At 39.9% G+C, this 17,935-nt stretch overlaps 1 protein-coding gene across 2 annotated transcripts in view; it reads right to left on the bottom strand.

The window, feature by feature from the left end:
* Synj1 (synaptojanin 1) overlaps positions 1-17,935 on the bottom strand; it is a 77,927-nt gene that overhangs the window by 55,366 nt on the left and 4,626 nt on the right. For both annotated transcript variants that reach the window (XM_050164758.1, XM_050164759.1), the window contains exon 3: positions 1,897-1,983. In XM_050164758.1, the coding sequence (XP_050020715.1) occupies positions 1,897-1,983 (87 nt within the window). The remainder of the gene's footprint in view (positions 1-1,896; positions 1,984-17,935) is intronic.

The following is a 17,935-nucleotide window of genomic DNA, read 5'->3' on the forward strand; positions in this document are numbered from 1 at the left end:
CCAAGCACTAAGACATTAATAAGACAATGTCACATTTATAAAGTTATTTCCAACCTTAATCTGAGGCTACAAAACTTCTTGAAAAAATGCTGCCTTCATAATCTTACCTTGGACAGGAGACTCAGATAAGATAATGAATGTCCAATATCTTTGTAAATGGTAAAGTTTTACAATGAAGATGACAGCATACGGGAACAAGACCTTTGTGACTATTTATAAAGCAATCTGGTTCAGGAAAACTTTCACAGACTTTCTATGGTTTTCCTTTTTTCTTTTTTTACAGCAAATGGCATGATATTGGGGTTTACTCTGTGGTCCTAACTCCTGAACACCAGGATTTTTTTTTCATTTAATTATAACACAAATCTTATTTACATTAGAGTCAGTGCACAGGCAATGGCATAAGCAGAAAGATCCCCGAATCATGGCTCCTTACTTATTATCCAGATTAAACTGAGTATGCTAGCATGGACAACCTATAATATAATACCTTGTGAAAGGTAATTAAAACATTTATTTCATAATTACTTAAACAATAATAGTTGACAGTCCAGCACAGTCTTCTGCATATGATAAATTAATAACAAGTGACAAATCTCCATTTTATAGGCCAGTACTGTTCAAATGCTCCATCAAAAGAGTCTGTCAACTCTTGGCAGCCCCCAGTAAGAAAGGTGCCTGAATCATAACAAAATCTACTATATAACTAAATCCTCCCTTTAGTTGACTTCCTTTTCTTCTTTTAGTCTCATAGTTAGACTTCATCAACGAAGAAAACCATTGCTGTATATGCACAATAGTGCAAGCTTACTTTCTCACACAGACCAATAAAAGCAAGAACCACGTGCAGTGTCTGGACCACATTTCAAGGCATACCTGTGTAGACAAACTGCTAATCATAAAAGTTATCCTGAAGATTATGGTAACATTAAGTCAGGGGTGGAGAGACAGCTCAGTGGTTAAGAGCATTGCTCATCCAGAGGACCCAAGTTCAATACCCAGCACCCACATGGTGTGGTTCACAACAGTTCTAGGGGATCTGACACCGTTCTTGATGCAGCAGGCTACAAGCACATCGTTCACAGACATACATGACATCACCGAACATCCACACACGTAAAAATCAATGATTTTAAGTTACAAAAGAATACTATATAGCAGACATTTCTGAATCTAAATCAGATGCCTTTTCCATCGTATACTAGGGAATCAGTGTTTCTCACACACCTATTCCTTAATGTGCTGAAAGAAAACAAAGGGATTGTTCTCATTTTCTGCTAATGTGTTTCAACAAGATACTCTCCTTTGATTTTAAAAATGTTGCATGTCTCTCTAAAAAAGAAACATATAAGGTTAGCCTAAATATTTTTATTGTATGTATAGGAGCGTTTTCTCTGAATGTATCTATGTGAGCTACCATGAGATCCTGGGTACTCTAGAAGAGCAGCAAGTGCTCTTCACCAAAGATCAGATAGCTGCTGGGAAGGGCACAGTCCATTTCCTTAATGGTGTAATCTCTGGTAGACTGACCACACTCCAGGGTAAACTCCACTTCCAAGAGTAGTTAACCAACACAAACTGGACTTCGTAAGTTTCAGAGAAGTAGTTGGAGAGGGAAGAAGTGGAGTAGGAAGGGACAGACAGACAGACAGAAATTTGGTTGGGTAGGGATGTGGGGGTAGATTTGGAAAGAGTTGGGGGTGAATATGATCAAAATGTATTACATGAAATTTTCATTGTCAATAAAAATTTTAAAAGATTAGCTTAATTAGTGTTAAAAAGATATATAACACTTAAAGCTCAGATATTGAGTCTGAAATAATATGTAGGCAGTCTCTGTAATCTTCAAGGTTATAAAAAAGAAATGGAGTAGATGAGTCACACTGAATAACTTACCAAGGTTTAATCGTAAAACTCCCAAAAGTCCATATGCATCCAGTACTTTGGTATATGTACTTTTAATTGCCTCCTTTTCTGCAGATGCTGTTAAAAAATAATAATTGAAAACATCAGAATTTTTCTTTTTTTTTTTTTTTTTAATTTTTCGAGACAGGGTTTCTCTGTAGCTTTTTGGTTCCTGTCCTGGAACTAGCTCTTGTAGACCAGGCTGGCCTCGAACTCACAGAGATCCGCCTGCCTCTGTCTCCCAAGTGACATCAGAATTTATATAGCTATAAAGCCAGAATTTGAAAAAAAATTTCAAAATGTGACACTTTTTAATTTTTTTCCTCTTTTCTCCCCTTTCTCTCTCTGTATTATTTGGTTTTCCCCTGTGTCCCTGGGCTATCTAGTCTCAGGTTCTTGGTCATCCAAACAGTGTTGGTTCTAGATTAGATCTTGTGGAATGGGATTTAAGTCAAATCAGTTATTGGTTGGTCGCTCCCACAAGCTTTGTGCCACCATTACCCTAGCATCTCTTGCAGACAGATGTTTACATTACTTTTTTGATAATATGCAGAATATCTTTCTGTGTTGAAGACGCTGAAACATAAGATGAAGGTTCTATGTAGGCGCCAGCTCCACATCTCCATGTTCTATGTAGGTATTGCCTTCAGCAATGGGGCCTTAACACCAGTGTATTATATTAGGCATTTTCTCCAACTAGTGATACAGCCTTCTTGTTGGAGTTAATAATTCCAACGACCTAAGTAATTCATCTTTTCTCACTGATAACCTGTCTTATTCACCCTTTAATCCTTGACACTTAGAATAGTGCCTGAACACAAAAATTGAATAAACAGGTATAACACAAATAATATAAACCCAGAGACAGATATTGGGGTTCAAGCTGAAGATCAGAGAAGCAAAGCAGTCAAGCCACTCTCTAGACCTTTTACCTCTACCAAGGCTCAGACAAAAAAAAAAAAAAAAAGAGGTGATCCTGTAATTTTCTCCACCAATCTCAGACTCCACACTCCACTGAGTTCTTTGCACTTCCCCCTTTATATTCCTCTCTCCACCCAGCCATATAGTTCCTGTCTCCACCTCCCTAGTGCTGGGATTAAAGACGCTTGATCCCAAGTGCTGGGATGGCCTTTGTTTGAGCTCTGTTTCTCTTTTAGACACATTCAATCTGTGTAGCCCAGGGTGGTCTTGAACTCACAGAGATCTGCCTCTGTCTCTGTTCTGAGATTAAAGGTGTGTGACATCACTCCCTGGCCTGTATGGCTGACTAGTGGGGCTGTTTTGCGTTTTGGTCTTCAGGCAAGCTTTATTTATTAAAACATAATTGATATACCACTATAAACAGGTACAATGCTGTAAGCAACTGGTTGACCAGAAAGTTTAACACAGCAGTGGGGCAGTCTTTACTGACCTTTGCCTTTCTTCCTTCTAGAAGCTGATGTTATCTTGTTAATAAGTACCATTTAAACAATAGTTTTCCTAGAGCAGGCTCCTATGGTTAGTCTACTGAAAGAAAAATCAGCAACAACAAAAATATCCACAAAGTTTAAAGGAAAAACCTTCCTAACATTTAGCAGATACACTATTACTCTTACAATTTATCAAAGAACCAAAGAAAAATAAACCTTATCTAGTCTTTCAAAAAATTCCAAGTAACACATTGGAAAGTGGAATTCAGAAAGAAACTCACCAGGTTCCTGTCCTACTCCCTCCTCTCCGGCAGCTGGCTGCCTGGCCTCTAAGTCACACTGTTGGCCTCTAAGTCACACTGTTGGCCTCTAAGTCACACTGTTGGCCTCTAAGTCACACTGTTGCCTGCTAAGTCACACTGTTGGCTGCCAACAGCACTCTCACCCTGCCCTCTGTCTACACTGCTGCTCTAGGAAGCAAGGAAGCAGATGGCTCCAGCCTCCCCAGATCCTGTCTATCTCCACTGCTGGCAAAGGGCTCTTCTCAGCCTCAGTTTACCTAACACTCCTGGCCACTTGGATTACACACTCTTCTTTTATCTTAAAGTTCTTCCCCGAGTTCTACAAAGTAACCTCCGGATCCAATTCTCTTCAGACTATCCACTCAAGCTTCTTCCTTGTAAGCCTCACTTTTACCATCCAGGGACTTGTGCTCAGCTAGCTGGCAGCATAGCAAAGGCTAAATGACTCAATTATCATCACGTTCTCTATGTGTTCATAATTAAGTGTGGGCCTTTCTCTAACCAGTACGAAACTGGAGTGGGGAAGAATTTTTGCATGACACTAAAAGTGTCTTACTCCACATTCCTTGATATTGCTCTATCTATGTATTTACAGAAGTTACATCTAACTTCTTCTAATGTTCAATACAAACATAAAATTTTACAATATAAATTGAATTCTGTTTTCTAAAGGAAGCCAGATTTGCCTTCCTTAAATACTGTACTTCCTCATTCAGGGTACCATGGGTAGGGCTGAGAGTTTACTCAGTGGCAGAACACTTATCCAGCACTGTAAACCATGCTGGCCTCATAGAGATCTACCCGCCTCTGCCTCCCAATGCTGGAATTAAAAGCATGTATCACCACCGCCCGACTGATTTTTTTAAGTATGTATACTACACAAAAAAGCAGATGTGCAAAACACTCAGTCTATTTCTCCTGGCAGAAGGTATGGTTTCCAGGTGAGATAGCTCTACAGTATCCCGTAGGCTACACGCTGTATGAATTTAAAACGTCACTACCGCCATGGTAATGTAGGAATTACTGATGTGTTAGTGTCAGCAGCACTCATCATTTGGTTCAACGACAGCAGCCAGCAAATGTAATTTAATATTAAGTCATTCCCTTCCCATACGAACAATCTCTCTGCAACTTAAATTATCAAGAAATACTGTCTAATAACAACTACTTTCTCCTCAATTGCACACCAAATAAACACCAGCTCAGGCCCAATGACAATCCTTCTATTACACTGTCATCCAGCTCAAATATGCAAGTAAATGCCAAGCTGTTTAGTTATCCGTCCTCTGGAATTATCTTCCTAGAGCACGCACGCACGCACGCACACACGCAGGCATAGATGAGATTGCATTTTTCCTGCCAGGAGTCTTGCTTTCCTTTTAAGCTATTGCCAGCAACTTTAAAACGGCACTGCTGCTGAAGTACTTGTTTATTATCTCCCGATTATTTTGAGAGCAACACAAGCCAGGTGTGTGTATGCATTATTCAATTTTCACAATAACCTAAGGAAGGAACAAAGCTACAATTTCCATTTGACCTACAAGGAAATTGGCTTAAATTGGCTACTAAGGAGCCAGCATTGGAGAGAATGGAGCTTTGCTGGGTGTGATGATTCATACACTAATCCTTGCACTGGGGAGGCAGAGGCAGGTCATCTGGTTTCCAGAGTCCCAGGCTAGCCAGGGCTACACTGGGGGCCCTGAAAGAACTACCTATTCCTGCTCTTGTACTCAGAATGGGTTCCTTGTTACATGTTCAAGAGTACTGAAAAGTGTGGAATACAAGCAACAAAAGGAACAATACGTTATTACTCCCCAAATAAGCTTATAGACTAGAAGTTCCACAAGGAAATGGGCATTTTTATCATTTCAAAGTCCTCAAAACAATCATAAAGGCAGGGAAAAGCCTACAAGGCATGCCTGGCAAACCATTACCTTTGCCAGTTACCAGAGAGAATACCGACAGTAATGAGACAGTTGAAAGCTGCCACCTGACTGGAAAAACCCAGTGTCACTCTGTAACAGCCCTGCTGAGGCTGTGGAACAGCAGAAGCAGCACAGCCAGGAGGGGCACCCTGCTCAACAACAGCACTGCTGCTCTTCACGGCACAGGGCTTAGGGTCCAGTGTCAGACCACGGGCTTCTAGAGTTGAGGAGATTAAGACCTGACTACTGTGCAGATCTGAACTGGATCTTTTCATTATAAAAAGCATTGCTGCAACTGGTAAAAGTGGAACAGGGTCTGATCATTAGCAATGGCCAGTACCACTGTATACTTTCACGCAAGAGGATGTAAGGAAATACATAGTAAAGTATCTGGGGTAATAGGGTATCATGTCAGCAACCTACTCTCAAATGGGTAAGAAAATATCCTTTCTTTTAAACTGAACTTCAACTTTTCTGTATGCTTAAAATTGTTTCACCTTCCTAAACTTAGATAAATATCTCTAGATGGCATCAATACGATAAATTCTTACAATACCCTATTTTCCCTTTATAATTCTTTCTTCGGAGACAGTCTCACTGTGTAGCCCAGAATAATCTTGATTTCATCATCTTCCTGCCTCAGCCTACTGAGAGCTGGGGTGAGCGTTTAAGTGGAGAAAAAGATGTCCGTATTTTATGCGAGCTTCCAAAACAGATGATATAGGGGTACTCGTGATCACTGTTCCCCTTCCCCGACAATCCCATTTTAGAAAATAATATAAGAATCTTCAACTATGAAGAGGCTGTCTGGAATAAGAGCACTTATACCATATTAGAATATGTGTATGACCTTGATATGAAACGCAGCACTTGAAAATACCATGCGCAATTCTCCTGTCTTCCTTTCCCTCTCATGACCTCCCGGCACACCGGGTTCAGCGCAAAAGCATTACTGCTGTCCACATGCCCGCGTTCCCCTCGTCCTCTGCTCAGCATGTTCTCTCCATCTGGAGCTGCCACCAGTCATCTTCCTATTCTCAAATATTACCATCCTTCAATCTTAGCTAAGTGCACTTCCTGGAGCTTTGCCCTTATCACTCAATTAAAAGTAACTCTTTCCTTTTATTCTATAGTTTGCCACTTGTATACTAATAGCAATTGAAGCCGGCTTGATTTTCTTCACCCCTCAGTGTGACAGCGACCTAAGAGACACTGAAAATCCCAGCTGCACTAGATACTCACTTCATGGGAAAACTAAGTATAGCACAAAAGGGCATGTTTTGCTAACTTGAACACAATACATTTTACAAAAAGCTTTCCCTTCCAAGGAAAGAATCCCAATGTCCTCATTGCAAAAGATGGCATTTAACAATCCTAAGTAAAGCCTAGAAAATCTCAAGTGTGGTGCGGGAGGGTGGGCACAGAAAGGAGGGTGTGGAGAATAAGCCTGTTAAGTGACTGCTGGCCAAGGCTTCAGGGGCAGGGTTCAGCAAGAGGAAAGGGAGGAACATGAGCAGAATCAGGGTGGGGACAGGTGATACAGAAGCACAGCTCACTTTCCTGCTCAGCATCCACTGCACCTGGTCTTCTGTACACAAGTTTGCATTCCCCTTTCTACTGCCGGTGGTTATTAGACAAACAAAACACTGGGAAAAACAAACCTTTCTTCTCAGAAGCTACTGACTGCTAACCACAAGTGGGTCTGGATGTCCAAGAAGCCCACTGTGTTAGGAGTGATTCTGAGTGATCAAGATTTTCAGCAGTTCAATTATGGCAACCAGGCCTCTGCTTTTGTAGTTCACATGTTTAAAAAACAAGCAAAAGCAAACCTTGGCTTCTATATACCAGGGATAAACAAGGGCTTATTTAAAGGGAACAACTCCTCTTCCCATGCCGCAGTTAGCTCTATCACTCATTTGGGTCTAATGTTTTCTTAGGTTTCAAGCATGAAAATGTAGATTACTGTGGCACATTTACACAATGGAATACTACTCAGTGGAAAAAATACGACATCTTGAAATGTGCGGGCAAATGGATAGATTAGAAAAAATATTGAGTAAGGTAATCCAAACCCAGAAAGACAAATATGTATTCACTCATAAGTAGCTTTTAGACATAAAACAAAGAAAAACCATCCTACAGTCTACAACCCCAGAGAGCCTAGACAACAAAGAGGACCCTAAGAGACACACATGAATCTCAACAGGAAGAAGAAAAAGACAAGATCTCCTGAGTAAATTGGGAGCATGTGGGTCATGGGAGAGTGTAGAAGAGGAAAGAGGAGGAAGGGAGGGGAGTGGAAAATATGTATAGTGCACTAAAAACAATAAAAATGATAAAGAAAAAAGAAAATATAGGTTCCTAAGCACATAGAGCTACCTTACAATTAATCTAGCTCCTCTGTATTTTATTACTTTTTACATGTATATTTCAAATGTATCTGCATATTGCTAACACTAATAAATATCTGAAGGCTGTAGTAATATTTCGCTTGTGTTTTAACAAGTAGTCCAATGGCTTTAGTGCCAGCACTAGGGAGGTAGAGACAGGAAAGGATATGGCTGGGTGGAGAGAGGAAGATAAAATGGGAGGAGACAGGAGTTCAGTGCAGTCTGAGGACAGGATCACCCCTTGGGTCTGAGCACTGGTAGAGGTAAAACGTCTCTCTAGTGGCTGGCCACACTGCTTCTCTGTTCCTTCAGCTTTCGTTCCCTAATATCTGACTCCAGGTTTTATTTATTAAGACCAATTAGAATTCGTGCTACAGAGGCTTTCAGATTTTGCCTGCTAGAGAACATATTATATCAATAAGGTCATAGAACATAATCTTAAGGTAAGTGCAATAAACAATAAACACTTATTCTCATGAAAACATCTTTGAGGCACCAGAGTAATCTGAATGCTGATTACATATTTGATATTTTTAGAACCACTATTAAATTTCAAATGTCTTGATGATGAGATAATTAGATTTAACAAACAAATGGAGAGCTCATGGTGCCTCCCTGCACCCCCACCCAAAGTTAAGAGGCTGAGGCAGGAGGCTCATGGGAAGTTCAAGACATGCCTAGGAAAAGCCACTAACAACAAAAACTCAACCCATAGCTTTAAAACACACTGAAATATTTATGATGCATAAAATTCACATCTTCATTGCAACTCTATTATCTAAAAAGCAAATAACAAAACTGGTATGCTATCCTAGCCCAAAACGTTAAGCTTCTTATATTAAATTAAGCGGCTCTCGAACGATTGAATTCAACGTAAACTTCTCTAACTTTCAGTGAATTACAATAATTCAAACTAGATAGCAGAGCTACTCAAGAAGGCCGTGCTATTCGATGTAGACATTCCTTTGGCTCAAACATTCCAGACTGGGATTAGACTGTACTTCTCCAACTGAGCCAGAAGATCAAGCAACAGACTGTGGATCAATAAAGCACAGAGCACGGAATGGGGGGCCTGTAATCCTGGCATTCCTGAAGTCTGAGAGAGGAGGACTGAGTTCAAGGGCAGCGGGCTAGGCTACATTATCAAGATTCACTCCCAAAAAGGCAGGGCGTGGGAGTTGCAAATTAGAATGCTGCTCCTAGAATCACAATTTGCCTGTGGTTGCATGGGTGGCAATTTGTGGTCAGCCTATTTGCATGCAAACAGCACTTTAGTATAGAACATCTAGAGGGTACTAGAGATCATGGAGTCCAAGCTTCTCATTTTCAGAAGAAAAAGACTAGCAATTATCTGATTCATCCACGATCATATGACTAGCTAGCAGTAGGGCCTGCTTCCATTTCATCACACATAAAGTGAAAAAATTTATAAGGTAAAGATTTTTTAATTAAATTATAAAAAACAAAATTAAAATATCAAAACTACAAATGAAAGACATGAAACAAATTATTGTTCTATATAACTTATAACCTATACATCCAAATACTGTCAACACTTTCAAAACAATAACCTTATTTGCTCAAAGTATTCAGTGAATGTCTGCTGTGTACTAGGTAGGCCCGTGACAAGATTCTCAGTTCCTGATAGAACACAAGAGGAAGCAAATGCTAAGTCCTAGCGGACGTTCAGGCACAGCAGCGATGTCTGTCAATCCAGTTTCTTCAGCAGCAGGCTGAGACCAAAGGATCAAAAGCTCAAGGCAGGTGTGGGCAATTTATCAAGAACCTGTTTCAAGATAAAAATATGAAAGGACCGTGGATGTAGCTCAATGGAAGATGTCCATGGCTCTGGGCTCAGCCCCACAACAATAGGCCAGTTCTAATGGAGTTCTAATCCACTACTAAAGCATTAACACACTGGACCCAACAGTGTCATCCTGCACAATCAGCTCTCTATAATCCCATGCAGTTTCCCAGCAACTGCTGAGGACTAAGCTTCTGACCACATTTTCCAAGAGAATCATTAAATAAGATAGGCCAAGACACATTTCAATGTTAACCAGAGACAAACAACTAACAAGCGCTAATGAACAAGTAGGCAGAATCCACAAAGTATAAGGTCATCCTGTCTATACTTCACATGTGGTCCACAGGATATTAAAAGACTGTTAGTCTACATTTCAATAAAGTAATTCAATAGGCTGCAGCAATACTATGGTTACTAGAGAACAGGATAACAAACAACCTATGATAAATTCTTACCATTAAGAACAGTTTCTATAAGGAACACGCCTTCAACAGTAAGTTAGACTTAAAAGAAATATATATATATACACACACACACACACACACACACACACACACACACACACACACATGAAGACAATAGATAAGGAACATTAAAGAGTATAACATTTAATATACAGGGAATACTAGCAGACAATAACCTAAAAGGAAATATGTTTGTTTGTTTGTTTCTCTTTCCAATTGTCTAGCTCGATTTTAGCTTGCAAATAAAACACAAGTCAGATATGGGAGCTCATGCTGTAATTCCCACACTCAGGAAGCTGAGGCAGGAGAATTACCACAATTTAACCCAGTGAGTTACAGATCAGACCAGTCTGGACTACAATGTGACACTCCACACCTCAAACAAACCAATACACACACACAAAGATAAAACACAAATTCTTATTAATAATCTTATAAATTCAAATAAGCAAATCAAAATGCAAAGTGCCTCTTTTCAGTACCGCAGCATTGCTAGCCCGGTGTGACAGTCCACCCACACCTTAGTGTCTCTCGCTCCCTGTGCTTCTTTCACAGCGCACTGCTGCAGACTCCCCAGCAAACAGAAGCAACCCAGTTTCTCTGCTACCCTTCACACTGAGTCCAGGTTCCTCCTCTTCTGGATGTGTGGGGAAGCCCATCTTCCTTCAGAGGCTGCACAGAGCCCCAAGTGGGCCACTTGGTTCTGTCGCCCCTTTCAGTACACGCCGTTTCTCTATGTTCTCTCGCTTGGGCTGCTTCTAAGGAAAAGCACAAGATCATTTTGCCTGCTACTCTTTCGTTTGCATAGGTATTCCTTTTCTCTGCTTCTGAATCGATTCATCATCTTCTGATTTTGCATCACAAAATTTCTTCATGTTTCTTCTACCTGGTGTTGATTTAACTTCTTAGATTTGTAGATTTACAGTTTCCACCAATTTTGGGAAATTGCCAGCTGTTATTTCTTCAGACCCTTCCTTCTCCTTCCTTCCAGTCACACATGGATGTTAGGCCGCCTGAAGCTGCCCCACAACTCACCCACGCAACCGCTTTACACTGGCCTTTTCCCTCTGTGCGTGTCCTTTGGATAATTTTCATCTCTGTCTTGAAGCTAGTCCGTCTGATCTGGATCGTTAAGCTTTTCCAACTAGCCTTGTAGAGTCATGTATAATGCCACTGTTATTTCCACTCTGAATAACTCATGTGAGCCATGTTTTTCATGTCTTTAATATGCTCATACTTTACTTCTTGAACATATGGAATATATTTTTCAAGGCTGTTTCAATGTCCCTTACGAACACTAACATCTGTTTCTACAGATTGACTTTTCTTCTCATTATGAAGTGTATTTGCTGCTTCTTTGCATATAAACTAACTTTCAATGTGAGTATGGGTTGAATGATATGCATGCATCATGTAACACACAAATTTTGTTTTATAGGTATGTGTATATATCAGCCACATAGATAGAGATACACACACACAAACATACATATTTCTTAAACTTCTGAGAACAGTTATTTGGAACTTAAAATTACTAGAAATGATAATTTGGGCAAAAGCAGAGTCTTTGGGGTCTTAAATTTTGTTAGGTAGGACCAAAGAAGAATTTAGTTTAGAGCTACTTTGCTCCATTAATGAAATAATACCCTCTAGTATTCAATCTGACTTGTCAATATCTGAAAACCATTTTGTTCATTTCATTTAGTTTTCTGTTGCTGTTCTCAGATAGGAAGCAAACTCCAGGTCCTACTACTCCAGCACAGTCAGAAGCAAAAGTCTTATTTGTATTTCTGGGCTATTTGTGTTTCAGACTAAGTTAAAATAGAAAGACCCAAGACTGTGTAGTAAAATGTCACCTACTGCAGCTTTACTCTTGAGGGGGAGACATAGTGGTATATTATTTGTGTTTTAATAAATAAAGCTTGCCTGAAGATCAAAGGGCAAAGCAGCCACACTAGCTGGCCATACAGGACAGGGCTCACACCTTTAATCTTAAGTGTTTGAGAGCCACACACCTTTAATCCCAACTCTAGGGAGATGGAGAGAGGAGCAATATGACTGGGCAGAGAGAGGAATATAAAGGGGAGGCAACAGGAACTCACCAGAGTGTGGGGTCTAAGGATTCGTGGAGACAGGATCTTGCCCTTTTGGTCTGCAGATTTGGTAGAGGTCAAAGGTCTCTCTAGTGGTTGGCTGCTTTGCTTTTCTGATCTTCGGGTTGAACCTTAGCGACTCTCTCTGGGTTTTTATTATCTGTGCTACAGGGAGAGGCCCTATCTTCCTTCCTTATTTGCCCACAGCAAGTGGAGGAGGAAATGAAAGCCATGGAACTGCTGGCTTGCTCCTCCCTTTGGACACTTCCTGCTACTGCTTCACTTTCAGGTCTGGGAGGACTTTTGTTTTTTTAAGATTTATTTATTTATTATGTATACAACATTTTGCCTCCATGTATGTCCCACACCAGAGGAGAGTGCCAGATCTCATTACAGAGGGTTGTGAGCCACCATGTGGTTGCTGGGAATTGAACTCAGGACCTCTGGAAGAGCAGCCAGTGCTCTTAATCACTGAGCCATCTCTCCAGCCCCCTGACTTTTTTTTTTAAATATTTATTTATTATATATACAATATTCTGTCTGGCATGTGTGCCTGCAGGCCAGAAGAGGGCACCAGACCTCATTACAGATGGTTGTGAGCCACCATGTGGTTGCTGGGAATTGAACTCAGGACCTCTGGAAGAGCAGCCAGTGCTCTTAACCACTGAGCCATCTCTCCAGCCCCCTGACTTTTTTAAACGTTGATGTTAAAGCTACTTTTTACTTTCTATTAAATATGTACATTTTAATTTTTATATAAAAACATCACAATTTTAACATAAACAATTTTAACATTAACTAAACTTCATCTTATACTTAAAAAGTCAGCTCTAAAGTCACTCCTTCCCTCACTTATGTTTTAAAAAGGGACACTGCAGCTTATCTAAAGGGCAACCACGCTGACTGGCAGCATTTGGCAATTTAAAAAATGCACTGCTTGTCACTGCTGCCTATTACACTTGGCATACAAGCTGACATTCAATTTGGCCCAGGAAACAATTGTATTCTTAATGGCCATATTTTAAAGTCTAATCATACTTCTATATACTAACAGAATAATAATTTATAGGCAAAAATATAAATTTATTAATTTTCTCACTAGAAAACACTACCAACTTCACTTTTTTTTTTTCTTTTTTTTGGTTTTTTGAGACAGGGTTTCTCTGTGGCTTTGGATCCTGTCCTGGAACTAGCTCTTGTAGACCAGGCTACTCTCGAACTCACAGAGATCCTCCTGCCTCTGCCTCCCGAGTGCTGGGATTAAAGGCGTGCGCCACCACCGCCTGGCCAACTTCACTTTTTTTTTTTAATTTATTTTTATTTATTATGTATACAATACTCTGTCTGTATGTATGCCTGAAGGCCAGAAGAGGGCACCAGACCTCATTACAGATGGTTGTGAGCCACCATGTGGTTGCTGGGAATTGACCTCAGGACCTTTGGAAGAGCAGGCAATGCTCTTAACCACTGAGCCATCTCTCCAGCCCCCAACTTCACTTTTAACTGAAAACTTTTCTATGGGTTTGCCTTTCTTTTTTGAGAACGGATATCTAATTTTTTTAAGCTTATTTTTATGTGTTGGAGTGTTGTATCTGCATATATGTCTATGTACTATGTGCATGTCTGGTTCCAGTTGAAGACAGAAGAGGGTATCAGATCCCCTGGAACTGTAGTTAAAGATGGTTATAATCTGTCATGTGGGCGCTGGGAATTGAAGCTAGGTCCTCTGGAAAGGAAACCAGTGACCTTACCCTTGGAGCTCCTGTCTCTCTCCAGCCCCTGCTGTTCCTTTTGCTCCTCATTTCCTACTCTGGAAACTAAGAACCATCACCTCACAACAGCAGAAGCAAATGAAAGGACTTCATTGGAATTTTGGTTATTTGAGACAGGGTTTCTCTGTGTAGACCAGGCTGGCCTCGAACTAAGAGATCTGCCTGCCTCTGCTCCCACTTGAGTGTAGGGATTAATGGCATGCTGGGGAGATTTAATCTTTTGAAGTCACACTTCCATACCTGGCAAACACGGACAAATCATAAGGCACAAAATTGAAAGGAATAAAGCATGTGACCCCCACACTCCAGAACTGTAATAGACACCTCGGGGCACTGCAGTGAACTGGGGAAAAGGATATTTTAAGTTGGAGAAAACACCAAAGGCTCTAACAGATTTTGGATATCAGATAAACTATTAGCCTGAGGTGGCCAGAGCTTAACATATGACTGCAGCAGATCCATTCCAGGACAGTCTTTGGGAAGTTAGGGTTCTGGCAGTTCCTGTGCTAAATGACAATTCTCCTCAAAAACCAATATAGAACAGGAAATGAGAAGAGCAGCTCTTCCACGGCTTCCACAGTGTGAAAGATCTTAGTAACTCAACAGCATGCACATCCCATTAGTAACTGCGGTTATTTATTAAGAAAATAAATTATGTTTTTTCTTGTTTGCATTACTTTGCTTAAACGGCAACTAGTTATTAGGATTTAAATGTTTACTGTAATCCCTGCTCTTGGGTCTGAGGCTGGAGGATTGTTGAGTTTGAGGCCAGCCGGAGAAACAAAATTTCCAACTAGCTGGGGCTTGAGTAAGAAGATCCCTTTTCAAAAAGTCTTACTGCTTGGGTCTACTTAATAAGCAGATTTCTCAGATACTATTGTGGTCAACAGGTTTTCTACAATACAATGAGCCCAAAGGCACCGTGGAACAATCAGGTTTACAAATCTAGGGCTTCACATTTTGATGGCAGAGTAAACTTGTAGTAAATAAACTACTTTTGCACAATTATTTTTCCTCAAACTGTAGTTCCAGAGAAGCAGGACAGTTTACCTTCTGTGAAGGTATCCAGAATATACTACTGGTTGCAGTATTATGACTCACACTTCTATAATATGAAGAATTAGGTAGAAAGAAAACTCAGAAGCAAATCTTGGAGTAAAACCAGATCCAGAATTAACTGTTCTGGCTTTGCTATCTATTACGTACAAGACTTACGCCTGGAAATGACTCGAAGCACGCTATCTGAAAGGCTGAAAAGGACAGCACCGGAGGGGAAGAGCATTTACCTTCACCACCATTACGCTACGCGAGCGTCATCTCAGAAGGGGCAAAGGCTTGGCTTTTAAGTTACAATTATATCATCTCACCCTATCTTTTGGGTTTTCTTTGCTTGCTTTATTATTGGTGTTTATGTTTTTACAATGTTGGGCACTGAATTCAAGACTTCACATACACTAAGTAACCTTTTTCTTTTATATTCTATTGAGGATACAGTTGTGAAATGGATTATTTATTTACTGAAGCATGTATAAAATACAAGACTGTAAATTTAAAGCAGGTCTATCTGGCAATTTGTCCTCCTATCAAAGTCTGTTTTGGTGTGTGTGTGTGTGTACACTGAACCACACAAAAAGCATTGGTCTTCTTTTATTCTTAATGAATTCATTTATGGTTAAAAAAAGTGTACTGCTGTAACAGACCAAGCACCATACTTGTTATGTATACTGCTCAAGGCAACAGTCTACTAATACATTGAACCACTGCTCCACAGACAACAAACTTCAGTGTAAATGACATTTTCTGGATTGATAATTTTAAAAAATGGGTATACTTCCAAAAACATATATTGTTATCTGAAGATAAGAATGTCTCAGGAGAATTTTCAAATTATAAGAGAAAATCAATGAAATAATTTTCTATTCAAAGACCAGCAATTTCAAAAGAATGTTAATAGTTTCCAGAATAAACAATAGCCAGCAGATGCAAACATTTTTAACCAGTGTTCGGATCCCCAAACACTGTCTTAGCCAAGCTTTTCACAAACTAAGCTCCAGAGATTCTTTCATCTTAATTTTCAAGCAAGCAGAATCACAGGTGTGTGCCATGATACCTAGTGTAATTCTCTAAAATACAGAAAATAAATTTCATAGAAAAACAACAACAGACAGGCAGTGGTGAAACATGTCTTTAATCCCAGCATTGGGGAGGCAGAGGCCACCCTGGTCTACAAAGCAAGTTACAGGACATTCAGAACTACACAGAGAAATCCTATCTTCCAAACCAACCAAACAAACAAACAAAAAAAAAATCAAAAAAAAAAGGAAAGAAAAAACAAACAACAACAGGTATTCTGTGGTATATGTATATACACACAATGAATGCCATTTGCCACAAAAAGATACTGTAATCTTCACAGCATGGAAGGACCTAGAGAACACAATGTGAAGTGAATAGGCAAGGAAGCGTGACAAACACTAGATGACATGATCTCACTCATTTGTGGAATCTAAGAAAAGTCAGTATCACAGAAGCATGGACTAGGATAACAGCTACTAATGGCCAAAGAGGATGGGAGTGACACTGGACAAATTTGTCTGTGGATAAAAAGTTAATTATATAAGAGAAATAAGTTCTGTTGCTCTATTTACACACCAGAGTAACTATGGCCAATAATAATGCATATTTCAAAATGGCTATGAAGGATTTTGAATGGTTCAAAAACAATAAATGTTTGAGACCATAAATATGTTTAACTACCTTGATCTAATCATAACATGCTGTATGTATATAGAGAAATACTACACTGTACCCCATAAAACTATACAAATTATTATATGCCAATCAAAAATTAAATTGGGCAAGAAATGCAGCTCAGTAGTATTGTGCTTGCCTACAGCTGTGAATCCTGGGTTCGATCCATCAAGGCAAAACAAAGAAACAAACAAAAAGATACAAAACATACATGTGTGTGGGATGTGGGTATGTGTGCGATAGCTGTGCTTGCCTGCATATTACATATGAAAGTCAGATGCTGGCAGGTCAGATGTGTCTCTCAGAGGCCAGAGCTTGATGTCTCTACTGGCTGACCAGTCAGTCATCCCTAGGATCTGCCTCTCTCCAGTCAATACCCAGCTCAAATTTTAAGTTGGTGCCAGAACCCAAACTCAAGTCCTCAGAGTTGTTCAGCAAACACTTTATCCATGGAGTCATCTGCTTAGCCAATATACTGTATTTCTAAACAGACAACTCCGAGTCTGTCAATCTCTAATGTAGGGTATCTTTCCCACTAGTGTCAGTCGTTAACTATGTGCTCCCTAGCTGTGAGTAAAGTACTGTGCCAAGCATTATGGAAACCTTAAGACACAGGTATACAGTTCCATGTGATATGAAAACATTGTACTGAAAATGTCATGAAAAACTACCTTCTGATACAGTCTGAGGGCTTCAAGAAAATGATCAGCTTCATAATACACAATCACAGTATTATAATTCTGGAACATAGTTATTTTAGATAAAAATCTATAGGTCAAAAAAAGTGACCTGGTAAATATATCATAGCAAGTTACATGTATGTTTTGCTCAGAAATTATCATTTTGATATGACTATGAGAAAGAAGCCCAGGTACCAGTATTTGTGAAATCTTCCCAGATGATTATTTTGTGCAGCCTAGACACAGAAAGCCACTGGCTCAGCACTTAGGAGGATCAGAAGTTCTAAGTCATCTTCGGCTACACAGCAAGTTTGAGACTAGCCTATGCTTTGAGAGACCCTGTCAGAAACAAACCTAAAACAACAAACAAACAAACAACCCAACACATCAATGACTGATTAGGTCGGTACAAATCTGGTAAGTCCTAGTACTTTGGG

This window comes from Alexandromys fortis, unplaced genomic scaffold, assembly GCF_014885135.2.
Source record: "Alexandromys fortis isolate MF-2015 unplaced genomic scaffold, M_Fortis_MF-2015_v1.1 scaffold_162, whole genome shotgun sequence".
Classification (NCBI taxonomy): Eukaryota; Metazoa; Chordata; class Mammalia; order Rodentia; family Cricetidae; genus Alexandromys; species Alexandromys fortis.